Source organism: Delphinapterus leucas, chromosome 5, assembly GCF_059928025.1.
Source record: "Delphinapterus leucas isolate spDelLeu-1000000601 "Yukka" chromosome 5, BTC_Dleu_Yukka2, whole genome shotgun sequence".
Taxonomy (NCBI): domain Eukaryota; kingdom Metazoa; phylum Chordata; class Mammalia; order Artiodactyla; family Monodontidae; genus Delphinapterus; species Delphinapterus leucas.
Genome location: NC_143133.1, coordinates 19,661,294 through 19,684,609, shown reverse-complemented (window position 1 = coordinate 19,684,609; position 23,316 = coordinate 19,661,294). Strand labels below are relative to the sequence as shown.

Here is a 23,316-nt window from a genome sequence, read left to right as displayed (position 1 = left end):
TGTAGGTAGGTGGTTATTATCTCAATTGAAACTACTCTACATTTAATGAACTGTCCAGGCACTATTTTTCATGTTAAACCAGAAACATATGAATTCTACATTCGTATGGTTTCTTTTAATGGAGGAAACGCTATTATAAAGATACAAAGCTGACTTCACATTGAGCAGAAGCAGAATATAGTACAAGAGATGAAAAAAGAGGTGAAAACGCTTCATTAGATACAGACTGTGTCCAGGATGACAAAACAACTGACCTGACTGATTTGTCCCCTCAGTTACCAGATTTATTGACCAGCTATTTTATCATCCTATAGGCTCAGTTGGCACAAATCTTCTTTTCCCTAGTTCATGGGAAAACTAGGTCATCTAACAGTTTATGCAAGTAAAATGTCATATTATAAGAAGTGAGAATGTCACTGAATCACAATGGTGCTGTCAATGTGATGTCTGAGCAACACAGCTGGTTCCTGGAAAGTATAAAATGCTACTGAGGTGCAAAAATCTTGGCAACAGATTCTAAATGAGGACCCCCAGCACCCCTTTCAAGGTTATTTTAGTAAGTTCAGAGCAGACTACTGGATACTCATTTCCCTGGAAGATCAGCAAAACACTATGTGGTTAATTCTGTGAGAACTGGGTCACTCCCAGAAGGATGGTGCACTGCAGACATTTCCAACAACAACAAAAATGAACATTTATTGAATGTTTAATGTGTACCAGACACTGTGCTTTCAATGACTCTATGGATCTGAGGTTATCATTCTCTTCTCAAAGATGCAGAAACCAAGACTTAGAAAGGTTAAAAACTTGATCAAAGTCACAGTAAAGAGTGAAGCCTAAATTCACAAATTTCCATTCCTCCCAATGATAGTCATTAGACACACACAAGTAAATTTAAATAAGAAGGTACTGAAATAGTCAAGATATATGTTACACACAAATACAATCTAAGCTATTTCCTTAATTATAAGTGGTAATCACTTGCTCATTTGATCCTTAGTATATAAAAATCTTTGGTTGCTGACAATAAGAGATAATGTGTTTAAATTTCACAATGTGTAAAACGTGCACCTTCATTTTAGAGCATGCACTCAGCCTTCTTCAATAATGTTAACACGCTGCTGGTACGTATCATAGTGTACTTATAAAGAGTTATTCCTTACAATCAGAACGCATTTAAACTCTGTGCCTGAGTTTCCTTATCTGTAAAATGAGGGTTAGACAATGATTGCTAAAATCTTTTCCAGGTTTAAGATTTTGCAACTATATGAAAATTTGCTAATTGCGGCTTCCCAATTTCGCCTCAAGGGAAGGGAAGCTAACATTGCTTAATATCGGTTTGCAGTGGGCAAGGAAGGCATCGGTAACCATGCACATCTGATGTCACTGGGGTCTCCTGCTCTCATGATCTACAGAAGCCTGGCTTCTCCATCCCATGTCGGTCGTAGGAGCACAACATCCTTCCCAGCATTTCTGCTGGTTCTGCAAAGCTTACATTCTCACTGTCACTTTAGCTCCTATTTCCTGCCTCTGCTGAATTTTTGTTCACTTCCCTCTACAGCAGTTTAGCACCTTTTATTATTTTATCTTCTCTAACCCAGGCTCTCATCTTCCACATCAAACAATCTAGCAAGCTATTTTTCCCCCCAATTAAAGACAATTTCACGTCCTAAGAATATATAAGCATAATCATGATGTTAGGCTTAAAGGTAATTTTCTCCCACCTTGCAATACCTCCTTTTTATAGATGTGAAAACTGAAGCACAGAGAAGTAAACTAATTTGATGAGACAAAAGAGGACTCTGCAGCTGATAACTTACCATAAGTGAAATACTGTATCTCTGGTGGAAGTGTAACTTCACTGAGGTCGCTCTCTTGGACATAACTGTCCACATAGTGTTGTGCTTTTGTTGCCTGAAGGAAAGCCAGGAATCTGGCTGTGAAAGCAGCAATGAAGATGGAGAGCATCCCAAAGTCTAGGACATTCCACAACTGCAAAATGTATTCCCTGGGTCCTTCCAGCCAGAGCTCCTTACACTCAGACCACATCATTCCTGTCACAAGATGCACAGATTACAGACAAGAGTTTACTGCTTGGATAGGGAAGCTACTATTTCGTCCACCATCTGTCCCCACCTATAAAATGCCCCAGTGTAAAGCATGCCACTGGGCACTGTAAAGCACTGATGGACTACAGCTCGGGAAGGGAGGTGCTGGGCAGAGTTAAGTGAAAGAAGAAGCTTCGACCAAAGGAATGATTCACTCCATCAAGTTAGATTTTGGTGAAACATAATTCTACATGTGGCACCAGAAATGGTGCTACTCTTATGGGGGTAGGGCAGGAGGGAGGGAAGGAAATAAGCAAGGAAGGCTCTTCACATCAAGTGATTTTGGCCCATGAAACACTTGGAGGAGAGGAGAAAATTCATCTTTATAAAATGACAATGGTTAATTATCAAATCATGGTGATTATTAGAGAAATAAGCCCGTAATTGAGAACCCTACTCTACACTTTTTTTTTTTTTTGCGGTACGCGGACCTCTCACTGTTGTGGCCTCTCCCGTTGCGGAGCACAGGCTCCGGACGTGTAGGCTCAGCGGCCATGGCTCACGGGCCCAGCTGCTCCGCGGCATGTGGGATCCTCCCGGACCGGAGCACGAACCCGTGTCCCCTGCATCGGCAGGCGGACTCTCAACCACTGTGCCACCAGGGAAGCCCTACGCTTTTAACAAGAACAGTTTTCCAGTCATCCAGGAACACTTACCTCATTCCCCTACCCTCTCTCCTCATTTCAGCTTCATGCTGAGAAGGTGAGGAATGTCATTGGAAAAAGAAGAAACCCTTAAGCAGGAGGCCCTAGGACATTATGAAGAAACTGAAAGGGGAAAATGTCCTTCTGGGAGAAGAGGACAAAATATGCCAGTTTAACAACTTGTCCTGACTATGTAAGGGGAAAATATTGTAGCGCTTTTAAAAGACAAGTAGTGGGGCTTCCCTGGTGGCGCAGTGGTTGAGAGTCCGCCTGCCGATGCAGGGAACACGGGTTCGTGCCCCGGTCCGGGAAGATCCCACATGCCGCGGAGCGGCTAGGCCCGTCAGCCATGGCCACTGAGCCTGCGCGTCCGGAGCCTGTGCTCCGCAACGGAAGAGGCCACAACAGTGAGAGGCCCGTGTACCGCTAAAAAAAAAAAAAAAAAAAAGACATGTAGTGGCTCAAAATAAAATTTATAAAATAATTAATTGACTCAGGTTAAGGCCACAGGAGTGAATGAGGAGGAGAACCAACCCATTAATTTGGGAACTGAGAAGATAATAAGAAACATTCTGTGTGAAATAGAATATCCAAAAATGACTTTGGATTAGTGATCAATAGATAAACTGGTTCCAATCTTTATTTTTTTCTCATATTGCTTAAAATGTTTACTTTAACATAGCTATTCAAAATGAGCTATTGTGAGGTGAAGTAACATTCTGAAAATGGAAACTCTCCTTAAAAAAACCTCTGAAACAGAAGCAATAAATGTTCTTTAATCATCAGTTAATAGCCACTAGGTTATTTCAGAACTATTTCAATTAAATATTTGATCATCACAATGAGTCACATTTTATTTTTTTTAATTTATTTTTTAACGTCTTTATTGGAGTATAATTGCTTTACAATGGTGTGTTAGTTTCTGCTTTATAACAAAGTGAATCAGTTATACATATACATATATCCCCATATCTCCACCCTCTTGCATCTCCCTCCCTCCCACCCTCCCTATCCCACCCCTCTAGGTGGTCACAAAGCACTGAGCTGACCTCCCTGTGCTATGCGGCCGCTTCCCACTAGCTATCTATTTTACAGTTGGTAGTGTATATATAAAAATGGCATTTTATTCAGTAATTGAAGTCGGATTTCTGAAACATGGTATATTTATAATTAAGCTTATGTTACTCATAAAACTTTTGTTTAGTGTTAAGGGATACCTTTCAGCATTATCAAGCTGCCACGTTATTCCAGTATTTGCTATTCTGCTTATCTTACAGTGGGGATGTTGTCACCATATAACGTACCACAGCATTTTAAATAGAACATGGCAATCATTATATAGATGTTATTTTGGTAGAAATTAGAATACTTGAAATAAAAGGCTTACCAAGAACCCAGACCATAATTAGCATTTCAGTCCATGTGAACTGGGTGGTTTTCACCCTGAAGATCTGCTTGGGATAGTCAATAACAGTGATATTTGGCAACGTGGTGATTCCTTCGAATCTGTCTGAGGCATTGAACACAAGCAGGCACAGGAAGATGATGAAAGAAGCAGCGTGTGCCACAAACTTCATAAAAGGGCTTCGCAGAATTCTCCCCAGCTGTAAGAAGGCAAACACAAAACAAACAAAAAAACACCAAAACCTTTTACTTTAGGAAATCTGGCTTCCACTTATGAAAACTACTATACAGGATAAAAAAAAAAAAAAAACAGATAAAATGAGGACACTCTCAAAATTCTGCTTTTGTTTCTGAAGAGTTATACATTGTAAAAAGTACTCCTTTTAGGGGATGCTTCCTCTAAGAATAATTTAAGAAGTCTTCAAACTTCATTGTTTCTAAATATCCAATTTGTCTTAGGATGTACTTCATTCACAGATGCATTTCTGGAAATTACAAGGCATATACTGGTTATTCTTATTTTTATGTGAAAGATTATGCGGTGTCAGGATTTTAGAGTCTAGGAAAAGAAACTCCAAATTTGTAATATGTAATTCTTTATAATTGAAATGTTATGATGAGTTTGTGGACTCATTCATTTATAATTGAAATGTTATGATGTTTTTGCAGCACATTACAAAGCCTTTGAAGATTAAAAAAAACTTACTACTACAGAAGTAAATTTTTGTTCTCACTTCTACATATTCCAAAATCAATTTGTATTTTGTATGATATAAAAAGGCAGAAAATATTATAATAAACATAAATATTTTATCTGTTGCTATCCAATAAGAGCAGAGAGATACACAATAATTAAAACCTCTAAGTAGGTTAACTTAATGAAAAGTCATCCCTGAGTTTGGAAAATCATATAAATAGTACAAAAGCACTTTTAAAATTCAGTTTATAATGATTTTAAGGTAACTCTTTTTAAATCCCATGTGATATAATGTCCTTAAAAGCCATATGTTCTAGTAGGAATGAAAAACAATTCTTCCTGTCCCAAGAGCTTCTGCAGTCCAAGAATTAGGTATATTTGGTAGATCTATCAGAGAAGTTCTCTATTCTGCATACTCAGACCCTACTTTCAAACTCAGTCTGTGACCTTAAAAAGTACGAAGGTTCACATTTAAAAGACTGTAACTTCAAACAAATGTTTTTGTATGTCCAGAAACTTAATTTGATGTCAACAAATAACCAAAGAATGTCAAGCATTTCTGGGATTGGACATGAATGCACACAGACAAATGTCACATTTTCCATATTAGACACAGAAAAATAAACCACTCATTTACATATCACTGTGCTGTTCCACAGCTGCCAAGAAGACACACTGGGGTAGCTCATCCATAGCACATAGTGATTTGGGGGGAGTTGTCAAGTCTGTTTCTCCTAAAGGTTGATCTTTGAAAATGTTAAATAACATAAAAAAAAAAAAGCAGCATGCCTATCTTAAAAAATGGGATACATGTGGAGAATTCTTACTATATTGTCCTTTCACCACAGGATAAGTGGTATATGGCAGGTATAAATGTGGGCTCCAGAAACAACTCAATTCCCTCCTTTCCCTTCTCTGCTGGGCAGAGTTCACCACATCATTAGCTGCACTTTTACAAGCGAAGAGAAAAAAGAATAGACTTCAAGATGCCTACTTCAAACTCAATATGCTTTAACTGGGTAAGCTGCCCTAAGAGACAAACATGTATAAATCTGAACATTCCAATTCATTTCCCCCAAGAAGGGAAATTATTTGGGTGGGATATGATTTTTGCTTTAATGAATGCTCTCTCCTTATTTATAGTTTTTAGTCTTTAGTGTTTATGTATTAGCAGAATCTTAAGGTATTTGCCCATGATAGATAACAAAGGAACTTAGCTGAGTCATCAAAATTGATCAAAATGACAACATTTCTGCCTTAAACTGCATGGGCAGCTCAACGACGAAGTGAGATGGATGAATATTCTTACACGTATATGGGCCTGCGGAGCAGGACTCTGCAGGGTGAGACAGATGCGCCAGGGAGATGACGGATTTCCAGGGTCATTTGTGAGTGGCCTTGACTCATTTCGCCTGAAACTGCCTCTGATTTTAACAAAACCAGATTTTAGAATATAAAAATAGGACTAAAGGATCTCAGAACTGTTTCTTCTCCCTGGCAGTGTCCTTTATTAACCTAATACAGATTCTGTTAGCATGATTCCTATTCCTTTCCACATCTTGTTTAGAGGATCTCTTAGGCACAATTAAATTGACTGTAAAATGGCAAAGTTGAGAGAGGGATAAAGGTAGTGAACAAAATGATTCAAACAAAACTAAATATATGAACAATCTAAAAAATCCAAAGCCCCCAAACCCAAATTCAACACTTTTTAGAATCTCCTGAAAGAACAAAGGGCTAGGGGCACCTGACATGTGCTTTCTTAAAGACTTTGGATAATACCACTGTTCAGAACCTAGCTTAATACACCCAGCCTCAGATCTTTTTGACAGGTTCAACCAAGCTGCCTTTTCAGTTCTCAGGTTAACTGTTTCTTGGAACCACTGCAGTAGGGCTCTTCCTCTTCCACAGGCCAGCCTGGTAGACTATTTATTAAGCTGGCAATAGAATCGGTACAATTGCTACTTCACTTAAGCAGCTTTTCCTCCTGCTTACCATGGAGATTTTATCTTAAAAGTCTAAGTATTATATGCCTGCAAATATGATCTATCCCACTAGTACCAAATTCTTTTCATCCCTTATTTGAACTAATCCAGTCATTAAAAAGCAGAATTCGTATTCTTGAGTCAATTAACATTCAGGGTAAAACTGATAAGAGCCTTAAGTAGGAAGCTTTTTCCTTTTTCATCCTCAAAGGACATGGTACACCAACCACAGAGGAAACAGAGGTGGAAAAGCCCGTACCCTGCTGCAAGGTGCAATCCAGTAGCCGATGGCAAGGAACGGAAGGCCCAAGGCCACGACCAGAACCACCAGACACTTGATAGCTACCGTCTGTTCCCGCAGACCTGAGAGGTTCTCGTACCAGATTGTCAAGAGCTGCTGCTGGCAATTGGGGTGAGCCACAAACTGTTGGTCGAAACAGAGAGAGAGGGAGAAAGAGAAGTAGGTTACCATGCCATTGTCGACAGCTGGGCTACCGAATGCGTGTGCATCCTAAAGGTATTAGGCACTGGATATAGGCACTGGAAGGTTTCTGGTAATAGTCTTTACTTTCCCTTTGTTTTTCAAAATTGCTTCAGAACTATTACAAGAACTAAAGTGGAAACATGAGGGTAAGACTGACGTTGTCCTTAATCATAGTTCTTTCTCTCTGTATTTACAGACTCCTCTCTGGAATCTGGGTGACATACGCTTTCCTTTGCGGAAACGTGTCCCATGTTGCTGTCTGTCAGCTTACTTGCATTCAGTTCAAAATGGAAAAGAAAATAGTTATTTGGTTTACTGGATACTATAGCTAAAAGAGAAATGTTACTGTTTCATGAGCGACTCCTAAAATGATACATCTATGAAAAATATATACATGATATGTCCCATGTGGATGTATGCCCTACCATAGCAAATATGCAAAAGATTTGCAAAAACTCAATGAACCTCCAAGTGTTATGCTTGATCCATGTTTGCTCTGCTTCCAGGAATTGGCATCAAATATCACGTCCATCCTATTTTAGTAATCTGTACTCTTTTTTTGCTTCCTCTATCACAGGTGAAAAAAACACAAACATTTATCTCTATCAATTCTTTTATAATTACAGCTCTAATCAGGAAAAACATGAGCAAATTATACTTATTTTAGCCCTGCTATTTTATTTTATTATTTTATTTTTGCCATCTGATTTTGCTAAGTCATCTGCCTACATCTATATAGAAGGACTGGGATTTCATTAAGGTCCTGTCTTCATTAAGGTAGCAGAATATATTTGTAGTCAGGCCCATGTGAAAAGGCCCCTACGTCAAAAGGTGCCTATCTGCAGCTGGATATGCCTTTCTTTGAACGGCCAGCTGCACTTTGCCCAAGCTTGGGAATTATTCAGGGTCATTCACAAATCAGCGATGAGTGTCAACATATTTTTAAAAAAGAGTGCTTAGCAACACAAAAATCAAGGTATAACTGTCTTCTATAAAATGCTATAAACAACAAAGAACCTGCTAGGAAGTACCCATGAAATGTTTTTGCAAATTCTGAGAGGCAAAGGAAGCAGCCGCAGTTCCCACTAAGCAAAGGGTTCAACTTTAATCAAGTTCTAGTTAATGAGCTGAATGCTTCTTAGTAACTCTAGGCAATTCCTCAAGTTACCTGGCTATTTATCAATAGCTTACTTATTTTTTCAAGGAAATGAACAGGATTCCACTTAGTGGTGTAGAGTTTACCATCAGCTGTTCTAATTTTTTTTAAAAAAGAAAAGAAAAAACAAAAATAAAACCTCATCTCCCAGGTTGGGCGGTAGAGGCACAATTTTCCTCAAATTCTCACTCTTTCCCCCAGTGTGCACCCGCCCTCTGGGAAGTCCACTGACTTTGCTATGACAGCTGCCACCACTGTGCAGAAGGAAAACTTGACAATCCATTGACAGAGGTGGTGAGGATGAGTTTACAAATATCAGGTTTGAAATACTTAACTGAATTTTTTCCCAATACTACAAAGGAAATGAACAGCAGGATTTGGGAGATTGAAAGTACTAAAAGGAAGATGCTATTTTTTTCTTGCTCGATGAGTTCAATGTGAAAAAGCATATTTTATCTTGTAAGTTCCTTTTAATTTAGTTATAAAAATCCCAGGTCCTGAGGCTCATGGGTCATTGCTAGTGGCTAAGTATACATTAGATCTTCTTTCCAAATTCAAGATTCTGTCACTCTTCCAAAGTTCTGATTTTTGAAAACAGTATTTCAAGATCAATGCAGTCATTATTTGAACTCATGATGAAAGAAAATCAAGGTTGAAGGCTTCCTGGGGTCTATGTAACAATTTCCTAGGAGTCTTACTGAGAATTTCTCCAAACTTCCACTTCTGCCCCTGTACTCTATTGGATCAATATCTTTCTGCTTCACCCCTCCTTTTGTGTTAAGAATCTTCATCCCCTCTACGGTTCTTCTTCTTTTTTTTTTTTAAGATTTAATTTTATTTATTTTTGGCTGCATTGGGTCTTCATTGCTGTGTGCGGGCTTTCTCTAGTTGCAGCTAGCAGGGGCTACTCTGTTGTGATGCTCGGGCTCTAGGCATGCAGGCTTCAGTAGTTGCAGCACACAGGCTCAGTAGTTGTGGCTCATGGGCTCTAGAGCACAGGCTCAGTAGTTGTGGCACACAGGCTTAGTTGCTCTGCAGCATGTGGGATCTTCCCGGACCAGGGATCCAACCTGTGTCCCCCACATTGGCAGACGGATTCTTATCCACTGCACCACCGGGGAAGTCCCCATTCTACGGTTCTTAAATGTCTGTCTCATTCATTCATTCATTCTTCAAAATGTCATAAGCCCCTCCTACACGCCAGGCAGGTGTTAGGTATTTGGTACAAGAAAACCAAAACGGGAACATCAGTATTGCAGTAAGTGATAAGTGGTCCCTGTTCTAGAGCACACAGTAAGCTCTACATAAATGTGAAGAAGTTATTATAATGGAGACTTGTATTCCATATGCTTGCCAAGATAAATAATCAGCATTTAAAATACTCTTAATTTGAAAGTTGGTCCAAATGTCTTGGTGTTTGGAGGATCTGCATTTGTGGGAAGTTGGAGAGATGTAACTAAAAGGCAGTCCTGTGACTCCAGCTAGGCTCAGCTTAGGAATGGGAATGTTGCATTCAGAGAAATCTACAGGTAGAGCATACACTGTCATCAGATCAGATTACCACTTGGGAAGCCAACACGCACTTGTTTATAGGCCAAGTGTTTCTGTAAAACAGAAAATCCACATGAAGTTAAGAGACACTTGGACACGTGTCCCTGTGAAATTGACGGACAAATTTCCCTTTTGTGGTTGTCCAGCCTTTCTCAGGTTTTAAACTCTTGAGTACAGAAATATTAATGTTGTAGTATGGCTCCATCTTCTTGCTCTTCCTCCTTGAGCTAATCTTTAAATTTGAATCTTTAAATGCTTTATTGGATTAATTATACTGTATAAAGTTTACAAGGCCCTCAAAGACTTGGTGGAAATCAATCCTTTCCATATGGCATTATGCAATGATCAATCTTTGACCTGGTGTGACTTGTACAATATGGTGCAGACACTTAATATATGTTAAATACTAGCCAAAATCATAGTGTTTGCACTTCACTTGTTACACTTTAAGATTCAACCTAACAGGTATATCTCCTATACCATTAATTCTACCCTCTTCTTAACTGAGATCATAATACGGTACCATATGGCATTTAATCCATGGAAAGCAAACACAAATAGATATTTTCCTCCAATGATTTAAAATCCTAATACAAGTAAACAAGGAACATTTTAAAAAAGAAAATAAAACCAGTATAATAGTAGCAAGTGAGGGCAGAAGAGCTAATCCTTCTAGGAGGTGAGTTTTGCTCTTTTCAATGACTTCAAAATAGGGCAGTAACCTTTATCTCTTAAAACTGATTTACCTCCTAAAAAATGTCCTTATGCTGCCACACCAGTCACAGCCAGCTGGATAAAATTTGTATGCTGTTTCTTAACTTCAGTGGACCAACAAATTGAAACCATTACAGATAATAATACCCTTATCTGAGGTTTTCTGATATAAAGGGAAAATGCTTGACACACAAGAAAATCTGTCTTTCAATGGAACAAAACGACTGGAGCATAGAGAACAAACTTGACTCCCTACCAAATGACTGACAGATTGTAAACTGAACCACCAATCAGGGCAGCTGATAAATTTCAACCTAAAAAAATTACACTGTCTTTTTATCAAATTAGCTTTTCCAAGAACAATCTTCATGGGAATACTGTTGTACAAAAACATGGTAGGAACACTCTGTTTTTGTTTTTAATGACATTGCTGGAGCCACAGTTTACAATATTTAAAAGAAAATATTCTTGTGAATAAAAACTAGATCATTCATCTTCTTTTTAAAGTTCTTTGAATTGTGAAATATAAACTGAAAACTCCTCTGTGCTGCACAGCAGAAACTGGTACAACATTGTAAATCAACTCTACTTCAATAAAAAAGCATTCTTTTTAAAACCCCTGAAAACTTACATTGTACACGTTTTCTGGATTTCAAACCCACTGAGTGCAAAATGCTGTTACCAAGAGCTAACCGACTGTTACCTTTCAGGTGCCTGAGCACAAACATGGCAGAAGCCCTACAGTGCAGAGCCCCTTCCCGTGCCGGCTGCCACATGCACGCCAAAGTCTCTGCAGTGGATTTACCACTCTTTCATTGTACTGCTCACTTTCTGGGCTTTCTTTTCACACTTTCTGCCTACACAGTGGATAATTTTATGTGTCTATATTGCTGCATGTCTCGTTTCTAGATGATCTTTCTACGGTTAAACCTAATCTCTCTCTGGAGGAAATAGAGCAAGGAGGAAGAACTCAGGAAAGGATTTCCTCTTTCTCAAGAGCTCGGTTTTCCAGATTTGATGATCCATCCAGTGCTAGTATCTTTTATCTCTGTCAGGGGCTTTCTTACAATAGACAAAGTTCACTTGAGATAGGTAGGACTCCCGTTACTTCTATGGGGGGAGTGGATTGATATTCATCCTCAAGTCAGAGAAGATAGAGGTACAGTCATAAATAGAGCTCAGGACTTTTTGGAGGGCAAATAGTCCATTATTCTAATTGGAAAATAATGAATGGTTTGCCTAAAATTTAATTTTCTTGTACTTATTTTCAAAAAACCAAATTTCACCCTCCACTCTATTCCATTCTCTTTTGTAGAATAATGTGGGTAACTCTACAAACGGTAATAACATTTACTATCTTTCCAGTTTTATTATTTACCTTAAAGACCCCTCAGAAGTGAATCTGGGATGAATAAGCTTCAACATCCACTCCCTGATAGAAGATACATTATTGTTTGTTCCCCACTAGTAGTGTATGATTGCTCACTTCACCAACAGCACTGAGAATTGTAATTTTTTATTCTTTAATAATTTGAGTGAGAGGAGATGGTATCTGTATGTTAGCATGCATTTCTTTTATTACTAGAGGGTTTGAAATTTTAAAATATGTTTGTTAGCCATTTGAATTTTCTTTTCTGTGAATTACCTATCCAAGCCTTTTGCTTATTTTTCTACAGGGCTCTGGAAATTTTTCCTATAAATTTGTTTGCGTACTTTGGATATTAAGAATATCAATCCTCTGTAAGTTATAGTATAGAAAAAAATGTTCCCAGTTTGCCCTTCACCTTTTTTGTTTATGATCTTTTTGATGTACAGAGGTTTTAAGTTGCATGTGGTCAAACAATTTATATTTTTGTTTTTTATCTCTTCTACTGCTTTTATATTAAAAAATCCTTTCCCACATAAACATTAAATTCATGTTCAGACCTCTCCTATTCAGATCTTTCATATTTTCATTTTCTTCATTAACTGTCATTCAGTCTCTAAGGCCTAAGGTGAACTCATGGTTATTCCTAGGGAAGACCTGAGCCCAGAAAGAACCCAACAGACTCAGAATCAGAGTTGGGGGTAGATCTTGGGCAGATGGCAGAAGAGACATCCTGAGTTTCTTATGGGACCTAAACAAATTAACATTAATCAAATTGGTTTCCTTGGTGGAATTATGGGTTGATTTGAACATATACAAGTTTATTATATTATTGGGGGGGGAAATTCCATAACATATAAAGTATTTTGAAATCCCAGTGCCATGCATATAGCTATGGGCTACTTCAGTGTCACAGTGGGTAGGGTTCATGAATCATTATAACCCAAGAGGTTATTTTACTTGGGGACTAGAAATGAGATGATGGGAAAAGGAAGCAGCAGAAGTGGGTGGGGGTATTTTTGATCCTTGCTAGATGGAGATGGGTGAGTATTGAGTGAAGAATGAAGGAAGCCTTGGAGAGAAAGAAAGAGGAACTAGGGCTTTTGGGGGAGGCATTCCAGAATAAAGTTCTTATATACAGTTATTGGGTGAAGATTCCAAATCAAATATTTTAACTAATATTCCTTTTATAGCATAAAACAGACAAAACCAGAAATACCTGCAAAGTCCTAAATCTTCTTTCAGTTCCGAATACATTTTTGTTGTTGCTGTTTCCTGATAGTTGACGGATAGCAAATTTATTATTAATTCACACCTCATACATTGTAACCTACACATCAATTTATTTAAAATCAACATGCAAGAAGACATTCACTCTGCAAGACAGTTTGGTTCACAGAAGCGCATCTGTAGATGAGCTGTCTCTGCTAATACGACACTTTCAAAGCAATGATAAAGAACCAGTGACAACTGAAATCAATTCTCTCCTCTCAGGTGCTAAAGAGGAGAGATGCCCATTGCAAGATCTGTGAATAAATGTCCAGACAGTTTTCTAAAAACAGTTTAATATCAATCTTATGCAAAACTATCTTTTTCTTCCAATACAGCAAAACTTCAACTAGCAAGAATACTCTGAGAGGAGGGCAGTTAATCCAATTCATTTACCCTGTAACTGACACTTCCTTGAAAAGTTATTTTACTTCAGCATTTACTGAGAATCTTCACATTTCATATCTTATTAAGTAGAGGGGAGATCTGTCATTAATGGCTGGCTGTAATCTTGTGAACGCTACAGTGTGGAAGTTTTCTACACTGTGGTAGAACTGTGTATGTGTGTGTGTACACACATAGAAACACACACACAGAGAGAGAGAGAGAGAGAGAGAGAGAGAGAGAGAGAGAGAGAGATTCCCCCATCCTCATTTGATACCAGGGTGCAAACTTTGGCCTAGGTTCCACGGGTCAGAGGCATATGTGCACACCTCTGATTTGGAAGAGGCTTTTTATAACAGGCAGCACTCAGCACTCAGCACATCCTTTCTGTTGGTGGGGAGCTGGCCATCTGCAGCAGAGGCAGAATTGTTCTGTTTGGGCCACAGAAACTCACTTACCAGGTCAGTTCTGGGCCTGGTTCTGGGCAAGCTTTCTGCAAGCACAGCTTAGATAAGCTTGTTCCTCCACCTCTCCTAATGATTCTGTGAGCCTCCTAATATCCTTTACTGAATTATTTTCTGTTTAAATTGGCTATGGTCTACCACTAAGAACCAGAACCAGCACAATAAACATGAAATGTCGTTGCTGACTAAGAACTGAACTTGTTTAAGAGCCATCATTCTGAGAATGAATTTTCAAATGCAGAAATGTGATTAGCTAACACTTATTGAGCAATCACCATGTACTATGCCTGTGCTAATTACTTTACTTGCATTAGCTCACGTAATCCTTAAAACAACCGAAACAGTAGTTGTCCCCACTACCAACGAGCAGAATGAGGTTTAGACTGATCAAGTGACTTGCCCTGTCACACACAGAAGACAAGTCAGGACTTGAACCCTTGCAAGTTGGCTCCAGGGCCTGCCCTCTTATGCACCATGTCACACTGCAGGAAGGAGAGAAGATTCCATAGATTGACCAGTTCATGAAACCAGATCTTTTCCCGACAACAGCTTACTTCTTTGTGATTTAAAGTGCAAAAATTTAAGTTATATAAAATATGTATAAGCGATTAGATTCGGGATAACTGAGATTTTTATTATAAGTGAAACGTCCTAACTACAATTGACATGAATTATTTCAAAGGCCCATACAAGTAGCAAACACATAATACATAACTGTTCTATCTGCAGTAACCAGAGTAAAAAAGTAATCATAATTTTTTTTTTTTGGCAACTGCATAAAATTCCATAGCTGTGTGATCTTAGGCACGTCATTTAAGCTTGGTGAACCTCGGTTTCCTTATAGAATAGAAATCTCATCATCGAACACCTATTTTATAGGTGAAATGGATAATAACAAAGGCTTATTGCAAGATTAACATGCGAACGTAAGTAACAGTGCCTTACAAAAATATTTACAAGTAACAGATTTTATTATCATTAAATGCATTGTAATGAGCAGTTTACAAAGCTCTTTTGCATATCTTAATCCACTGAAATCCCACCAAGACCCTGAGACAGATAAGAGGTATTATTCTCCTTTTATATGAGGAAAAAGAAATTTAAAGAAGTTTTATGACTTATCGAAGGTCCAAAAATGGATAAAAAGTGGAAAGGATCGGAGCTAGATACTTGACTCACAACTTTACCATGATACTTCATTTAATCTCTTTCATGAAGTGAAATAAATCTTCTTATCAATAACATCTATAATTGCTATTATTTTAAAATCTTTCCTGGGATTATGGCATAGTTGATATTACATGTTTATTCTAATATGGAGCTGGATGAAAGTAGGCCACTCACCTTTTTGACTTCATACTTAATGGCAAGTTTGACACGACTCAGTGAAGCTTTATGCCTGTGCATCTCCAGAGGCTCTGCCGATTCCAGATCTCCATTCAGAATGGCTTCTACCTCTTCCGAGTCTCGGCAAAGATCCAGCACACCCACTACGAAGTCTTTGCATTGCATGGAGAGCTTGCGATAGTCATTCTAAGACCAAGAGGTTTAGAGTTTAATGCAGAGAATGTGCTTTAATTCAATGGAAAGTGTTTAGGGGTTTTGTGAATTAGAAAAAGTCTCCCTACCTCTGGGTAGGAAGTTGCAGCCCCCAGGTGGATGCAAGATTTTTTTGTTTGTTTGGGGGTTTTTTTGGCGGTATGCGGGCCTCTCACTGTTGTGGCCTCTCCCATTGCGGAGCACAGGCTCCGGATGCGCAGGCTCAGCGGCCATGGCTCACAGGCCTAGCCACTCCGCGGCATGTGGGATCTTCCCAGACCGGGGCACGAACCCGTGTCCCCTGCATCGGCAGGCAGACTCTCAACCACTGTGACACCAGGGAAGCCCTGGATGCAAGTTTTGTTCAGTTCGATACTGGCTGGATTTGCTCCCACCTACCTCCTTAGCCAGTACCTTCTACAACCTGTACAACCATAGGAGACAGTTCTGAAAATGGTGTGCATGTCAGTGATTGATTTATATTAAGAGATGTTGGCTAAATGCTAATGCTGAAAGACTAAAGAATCAAAAGAATCTTTCTTGTATAGATGAACAACAGTTTTCTTAAAGCTCAAACAAAACCATTTCTACGATGAAAGTTCTTTAAATTAAGTGGCAATTTGGCATAGAAGATTGACTATGTATGAAAATAACCTGTCTGGTTTACTATCCATTGCCTCATTGGAGACAGTCCTTCTCAAATTGTAGTCCTCAGACCAGCAGCCTCAGTAGCACCTGGACATGTGTTAGAAGTGTAAATTCTCAGGTCCCACCCCAGGTGTCCTGAGTAGAAACTGACATTGAGGGCTCACAATCTGTGTTAACACACTCTCCAGGTGTTCCTGATACACATTTATGTTTGAGAATGATGGTTCATAGTGAAGGCAAAGAGAAGGATAGGTACCAACATGGAGGGTATTTTTTCTTGTTTGTCTGAAGGGCACATTATAATGTTCTGCAGAGCTTCTAGAGAGAGAGAAATGTCTGATTATATGTAACTGAATTCTCAAGGGTTGCAGAATATCAATACCTGAGAGAAAAATTTTCAGGCTACTGGAACTAACACCTTGCTAAAAATAATCTGTGAATCTTTAATTTCACTAGCATATTTATATAGTGCCATGGACTGGTATGAGGAAGTCAGCTGTCAGCATTCCCTGTTACCTACTGAATGGAGCTCTATTTCTAGCCCATTGATTCCAGTCTAGGTGTCAATGGCCATCTCTTGGGAAAGGGCCTTACTTTTGCAACCCCCAGCTCCACTTCTACGGCTTTCACTAAAATTTTAGCCCATTAAGAAAATTAATCAGATGATAATCTAATTTGGTGCACTTGAGGAAAATAGAATCCCTCATTCCAACATGTCCTGAGATACTGTATATGTCTAATAACTCAGTAACATTTAGCACAGCAGAATTTCTGGGCTTCCAAAAATCATACTTTAAAAATGATGTACAAAGAATTTCAATTTTTTTCCCCTTAAATGATTAATTAACTTGATTTGATGGGCAAAAATCATGTCACCAACTAAAATAAACAAGAAGAGGAGAGACTGTTTAAAGGCTACACAGACTAGAATAGTTTCCATTTCAGATATCAGAAATCCAGATAAAGAACAGTTGCAGTTAATCCTTTTCCCCTCATAAGGGAACAGATAAAATGAATAAAAACTTCAATCTTTGGTTTCCATTCAAGTTGGTACCATGCAACTGATAAAATTAATAAAATGTTCAGTCTCTGGTTTCTATGCAGAGTGTCAGTTAAATATCCATCTGCCTTCCATTCCTGAAAGACTAATGAAATATTTTATTATAGCATCCAGAAGAAGTGTTATCCATGTCTGTTTCCATATAAAGCTCCCCTTTTAATACAATTTTTTAGATGAAATTTCCTCATGTTACTCGTCAGTTCAGACTGTTCTGTAAGATTTGGTGCAACACAGGATGGCCAATCCTCCATTGATCAGAAATAAAAGAGACTATTTTCTATTCTTGAAGAAGACATAGGAACCAATTTTGCAGTAATACCTGAATAATAACTCATTATTTTTAAAAATTATAATCTGTAAAATTATCCAATCTTAAGGAAAGCTTTGTGGCCTTTTTATATCCACTAAAAGATCAGTTAAGAAGCAAAAAACAGGTAACCAAGTTGCAAGGACAACACTGTTTTCATAACAATTTAAACATTTCCTGCTGGAAGAAGTCTGCTATCCAAGTACAGAAAATAATCAGAGCTGGAGGTAATAGCGATTTCTTCTACTGGGGTTGTGGGATACCATTTGCCAATATATGCAGAGCTCTCAGGGAAAGATGCAGAGCACCACTAAAGATGGCCTTTCCTCAGCTGCAAAAGGAACTATCCGAAGTCTGAATTGCATCATGAGCTGACTCTGTCCGCTCTGCCATGAGGTCCTGTCTCATGTTGCTTCACAACTCAGACCGTTTATCTGTTCTGAATTTTCTAATGATGCTGTCTTAATTTAGTTTTGCTTGATCATCTTCACTGTGCCGCTTTTCCATTACCATGGCCTTCCACAAAGTTACCAGATGGATCTGCAGCCCACTTTACAGAGCAGGAACTCAAAACCTGGAAGAACTGCTCAAGCCAGAGGAAGAACAACGAAGCTCGCGCGTCATCACAACCTGTCTACAGGTTTCAGCAGGTTTTTAATGTGTATGCTTTAATCATCATTCTAATCCCTTTTTATCTTTAACAGGAAAATTGAAATTCAACTCTAAGCAGGCGTGGTACTGTCAGATCTTTTCCCTAATAATAAAAGAGGCAGGATAGTGTAGTGATTAAAAGGATAAATCTGAAACCAGACTTCCTAGGTTCAAACACTGCTTCTACCACTTACTGCTTCTACCACTGTGTGATCTTATAGAAGTTACTTAGCCTCTCTGATGAGAATAAGCCTATCTAATATTGCTACTATGAGGATTAAACGCTTTGAGTGTGCTTGGTACACATCACTATATAATTGTATACTATAGAACTGCTTCAGTGTTACCAGGTACAGCATGTTACATAGAATAGCTAGGACTGGGACTCAAGGCACCCAAATCTAGGCTTAGCAGATGGGACCTTGGCTACAGTCTTTGTTTTATCATTTGTGGAATGAGAGGTGTGTATAGTCAGATGATTCCTAGAGTATTTTCCTGCTATAAAATGCTATCTTGCTTTTGGATTACATTCATTTTCCTCTTCCTTACAGTCCTACTGTGATATAAGTTGAAATTGTTTTTCTGCTTTAAAGAGGGGAAACTTGAGGCATGGAGAAAACAAATGGCTTTTTTTTTTTTTTTTTTTGCAAAAAAAGCGCATCATTGATTCAGAATTAGGAAATTAGTAAATTTCAGCTTAATAAATGACCAGCTTCCTTGCCACTGACATTTAAAGGATTAGACAAGGAATCCATCCTGTCCAATATTCTGTTTCTCAAAATAGCTTCAGATAGCATTTGCACATCGAAAATACTTCTTTAATAACCTGTCACCAAGCTGTCCTCCATTAATCTATCTATATCTATATCCTAGAATGTTCAACCCTTGGGGTAATGACCTTCACATGTTTTCGGCACCATGCCTCCCGCACTCTTAAAGGAACTTTGAAAACTGCATGGTGGCTGAGAACCTTCCGTGAAGCATCTAAGTGATGGCAGTTTGAGGGATGAGATACTGGATCTTACAGGCCATTGATAAGATAAAATAGTCATATGTGTCTGAAACGGAAAAAAAATCAAGTGTTTTTCACTAGGGAACATGTTGTCTTTTTTTTTTTTTTTCCATTTCAAGGCCAGTACTTTGAGCTCAAAGCCTCTATGGAAAGAATATAGTGAACACCATGGAATAGGGCAAATTAAGTGACCCTGCCACAGAAATAAGCTTCACTTCCTGCCCTTTCAGAGCTCCGAGTCTCTGGGTCAGTGCTGTGAAAGCACTATTTTCTCTGTCTGTCGAAAGCCCTGACAGGTGGACATGAATGTGGGATGAGAAGGCAAAGAGGTGAAAGGAAGGCAGATAAGAAAAGAATAACAAGGAGTAGTGAGAATGGGAAAGAAAAGGAACATTTAGTCAGGGGAGAGAGACCTGTAGTCCTCAGAGACTGTAACTTCCAAAGAAGTGTCTGTATTTTGGCTCAGAGATGGTTATGCTACACAACTGCTTTCCATATAATTCAGAAAAAGGAAGTGTGAGATTTAGATGATTTTTGCGTACCCTTAGATATTTGGCAGCTTTATGGATGCCTTCTTAAACTCAGCTGTGTTTTCTCCTCTTTTTGCTTCTTCACTTATAATAGTTTCCCACCTTTGAAAGGTTATCAAAGGTGACTCTTTATGTCAGGGTAAAGGAGATTCCAAGTATTATCAATATGGGTTTAGCTGGCTTCAAGGGGAAAACTATGAATAAATTTTCTTAACATTGCTTCACTGAGACTACTTCTCTGGACAGAATTGCATACATCACCATCTTTCGGAAATTATTAAAACATAATCTAACCACAAAGCTACAGTAATCAAGACAGTATGGTACTGGCACAGAAACAGAAATATATATCAATGGTACAGGATAGAAAGCCCACAGATAAACCCACGCACATATGGGCACCTAATTTACAACAAAAGAGGCAAGAACATACATGGAGGAAAGAGAGCCTCTTCAATAAGTGGTGCTGGGAAAACTGGACAGCTACATGTAAAAGAATGAAATTAGAACACTACCTAACACCATACACAAAAATAAACTCCAAATGGATTAAAGACTTAAATGTAAGACCAGACACTATAAAACTTTTAGCGGAAAACATAGGAAAAACACTCTTTGACATAAACCACAGCAAGATCTTTTTTGATCCACCTCCTAGAGTAACAGAAATAAAAACGAAAATAAACAAATGGGGCCTAATGAAACTTAAAAGCTTTTGCACAGCAAAGGAAACCATAAACAAGACAAAAGGACAACCCTCAGAATGAGAGAAAATATTTGCAAATGAAACAACAGACAAAGGATTAATCTCCAAAATATACAAACAGCTCATGGAGCTCAATATAAAAAAAAAAACCAAACAATCCAGTTAAAAAATGGGCAGAAGAGGGCTTCCCTGGTGGCGCAGTGGTTGAGAATCCGCCTGCTAATGCAGGGGACATGGGTTCGAGCCCTGGTCTGGGAGGATCCCACATGCAGAGGAGCAACTAGGCCCATGAGCCACAGCTACTGAGCCTGCGCGTCTGGAGCCTGTGCTCTGCAACAAGAGAGGTCGCGATAGTGAGAGGCCTGTGCACCGCGATGAAGAGTGGCCCCCGCTTCCCACAACTAGAGAAAGCCCTCGCACAGAAACGAAGACCCAACACAGCAAAAATAGATAATAAATAAGTTACTAAACTCCTACCCCCAACATCTTCTTTAAAAAAAAAAAAAAAAAAAAAAAAGGCAGAAGACCTACATAGACATTTCACCAATGAAGACATACAGATGTCCAAGAGACACATGAAAACATGCTCAACATCACTAATTATTAGAGAAATGCAAATCAAAACTACAATGTAGTATCACCTCACACTGGTCAGAATGGCCATTATCAAAAAATCTAGAAACAATAAATGCTGGAAAGGGTGTGGTAAAAAGGGAACCCTCCTACACTGTTGGTGGGAATGTGAATTGATACAACCACTATGGAAAACAGTAGGGAGGTTCCTTAAAAAACTAAAAATAGAACTACCATATGACCCAGCAATCCCACGACTGGGCATATACCCTGAGAAAACCGTAATTCAAAAAGAGACATGCACCACAATGTTCACTGCAGCACTATTTACAATAGACATGGAACCAACCTAAATGTCCATCGACGGATGCATGGATAAAGAAGATGTGGCACATATATACAATGGAATATTACTCAGCCATAAAAAGGAACGAAACTGGGTCATTTGTAGTAAGGTGGACGGACCTAGAGTCTGTCATACAGAGTGAAGTAAGTCAGAAAGAGAAAAACAAATACCGTATGCTAATGCATATATATGGAATCTAAAAAAAAAAAAACAAAAAAAACGGTACTGATGAACCTAGTTGCAGGGAAGGAATAAAGAGGTAGACATAGAGAATGGACTTGATGACATGGGGTAGGAGGGCGAAGCTGGGGCGAAGTGAGAGTGGCACTGACATATATACACTACCGAATGTAAAACAGTTGGCTGGTGGGAAGCAGCAGCATAGCATAGGGAGATCGGCTTGGTGTTTTGCGATGACCTAGAGGGGTGGGATAGGGAGGATGGGAGGGAGGCTCAAGAGGGAGGGGACATGGGGACATGTGTATGCATATGGCTGATTTGCTTTGTTGTGCAACAGAAACTAACAAAGTATTGTGAAGCAATTATACTCCAATAAATATCTAATAAAAAACAAAAAACATAATCTAGAACATTCCCTTTTGTAGAACCTCTTCTACAGACTTTCAGTATATATCAAGCAAAACGCTTAAAAACAAGGTTTGAGTGACACTTGGAATAGTGAATTAACAAATGTAGAATTATACGTTTTATTACTTTGTTGAAATAAAGTGACATTTAGACTTTGAATGCTTTTCTATTCTCTTCAAACAGAATTTGAAGTTTTAAATTTGCTCTACATGAGTTCTGTCAAAAAATAATTCATTTTAGGTACAAGGAAATAAATCTTTTCAAATACCACATAATGAATCTTTTCAACGGGAGTAGATATCAGTGATATTTATTTTCTTCTTTTTATTTTCCCACATTTTCCAAAATTTTTACAATAAATATGTGTAGCTTTTATATTAGAAAAGAATGCAATGGAATAACAAATAAAATTATACTAAGGTCAGATCTCCAGAAGGACAAGATGTGTGTTGATGGATGTAGAGGGAATTTGGCGCATACAAAAGAGAAAACCCCCCCCACAAAACTTTCCTACCATTTTCTTTCAACTACTTACCTTGAATTATATTGCTAGTCACATTTGTGTAGCTCACACCTAAGTGTGAAAAACTGCAATAGTATCTGAAAAGCAGAATCATCACTTTTTCTGTGATCTGATACCACAACACTAAATTACAGAAAATAATTCAAAGAATCTATGCCTAGAATCATCCTCTTAGGTGGATAACGGGAGGCAAGAACCTGCTGAAAAACAGTCTGACTTGGACCCGATCTACGAAATCTCCTTTTGCCCCAGATTTAATAGGTAGAACCATCCAAAATGCACGGCAGACTGTAACAATTAAATTGTTAATGCATAGATTTTACAAAAATAAGTAATTCTGCTTGACTGGAGATGATGTCCAGAAAAAAAGTTCACTCATAAAAAAACAAAAATTCTATTAAAGCAAATCAATCTGCTGTCATTATTTCTGGGTTGACCTCATGTCTATGGCTCACCATTTTGAATACTGTGGATTTCACTTGTGGATTTCAGGTACAGCCGTTTTTGTCACAAATAAAATGACTTTAGTCATTCATTTAAAATTTTATATTAGCCTTTTGACTTTCAGTCTAAAGAGATATACAAAGGGCTTCCCTGGTGGCGCAGT

The 23,316-nt window shown here is 38.5% G+C and overlaps 1 protein-coding gene across 1 annotated transcript in view; it reads right to left on the bottom strand.

Moving 5' to 3' along the window:
- Positions 1–23,316, bottom strand: part of TRPC3 (transient receptor potential cation channel subfamily C member 3) — an 84,598-nt gene that overhangs the window by 40,057 nt on the left and 21,225 nt on the right. Inside the window, exons 3-6 of the mRNA XM_022596334.3 lie at positions 15,571–15,759; positions 7,098–7,262; positions 4,140–4,356; positions 1,821–2,054 (exon numbers count right to left, since the gene is read on the bottom strand). Of these exons, the coding sequence (XP_022452042.1) occupies positions 1,821–2,054; positions 4,140–4,356; positions 7,098–7,262; positions 15,571–15,759 (805 nt within the window). The remainder of the gene's footprint in view (positions 1–1,820; positions 2,055–4,139; positions 4,357–7,097; positions 7,263–15,570; positions 15,760–23,316) is intronic.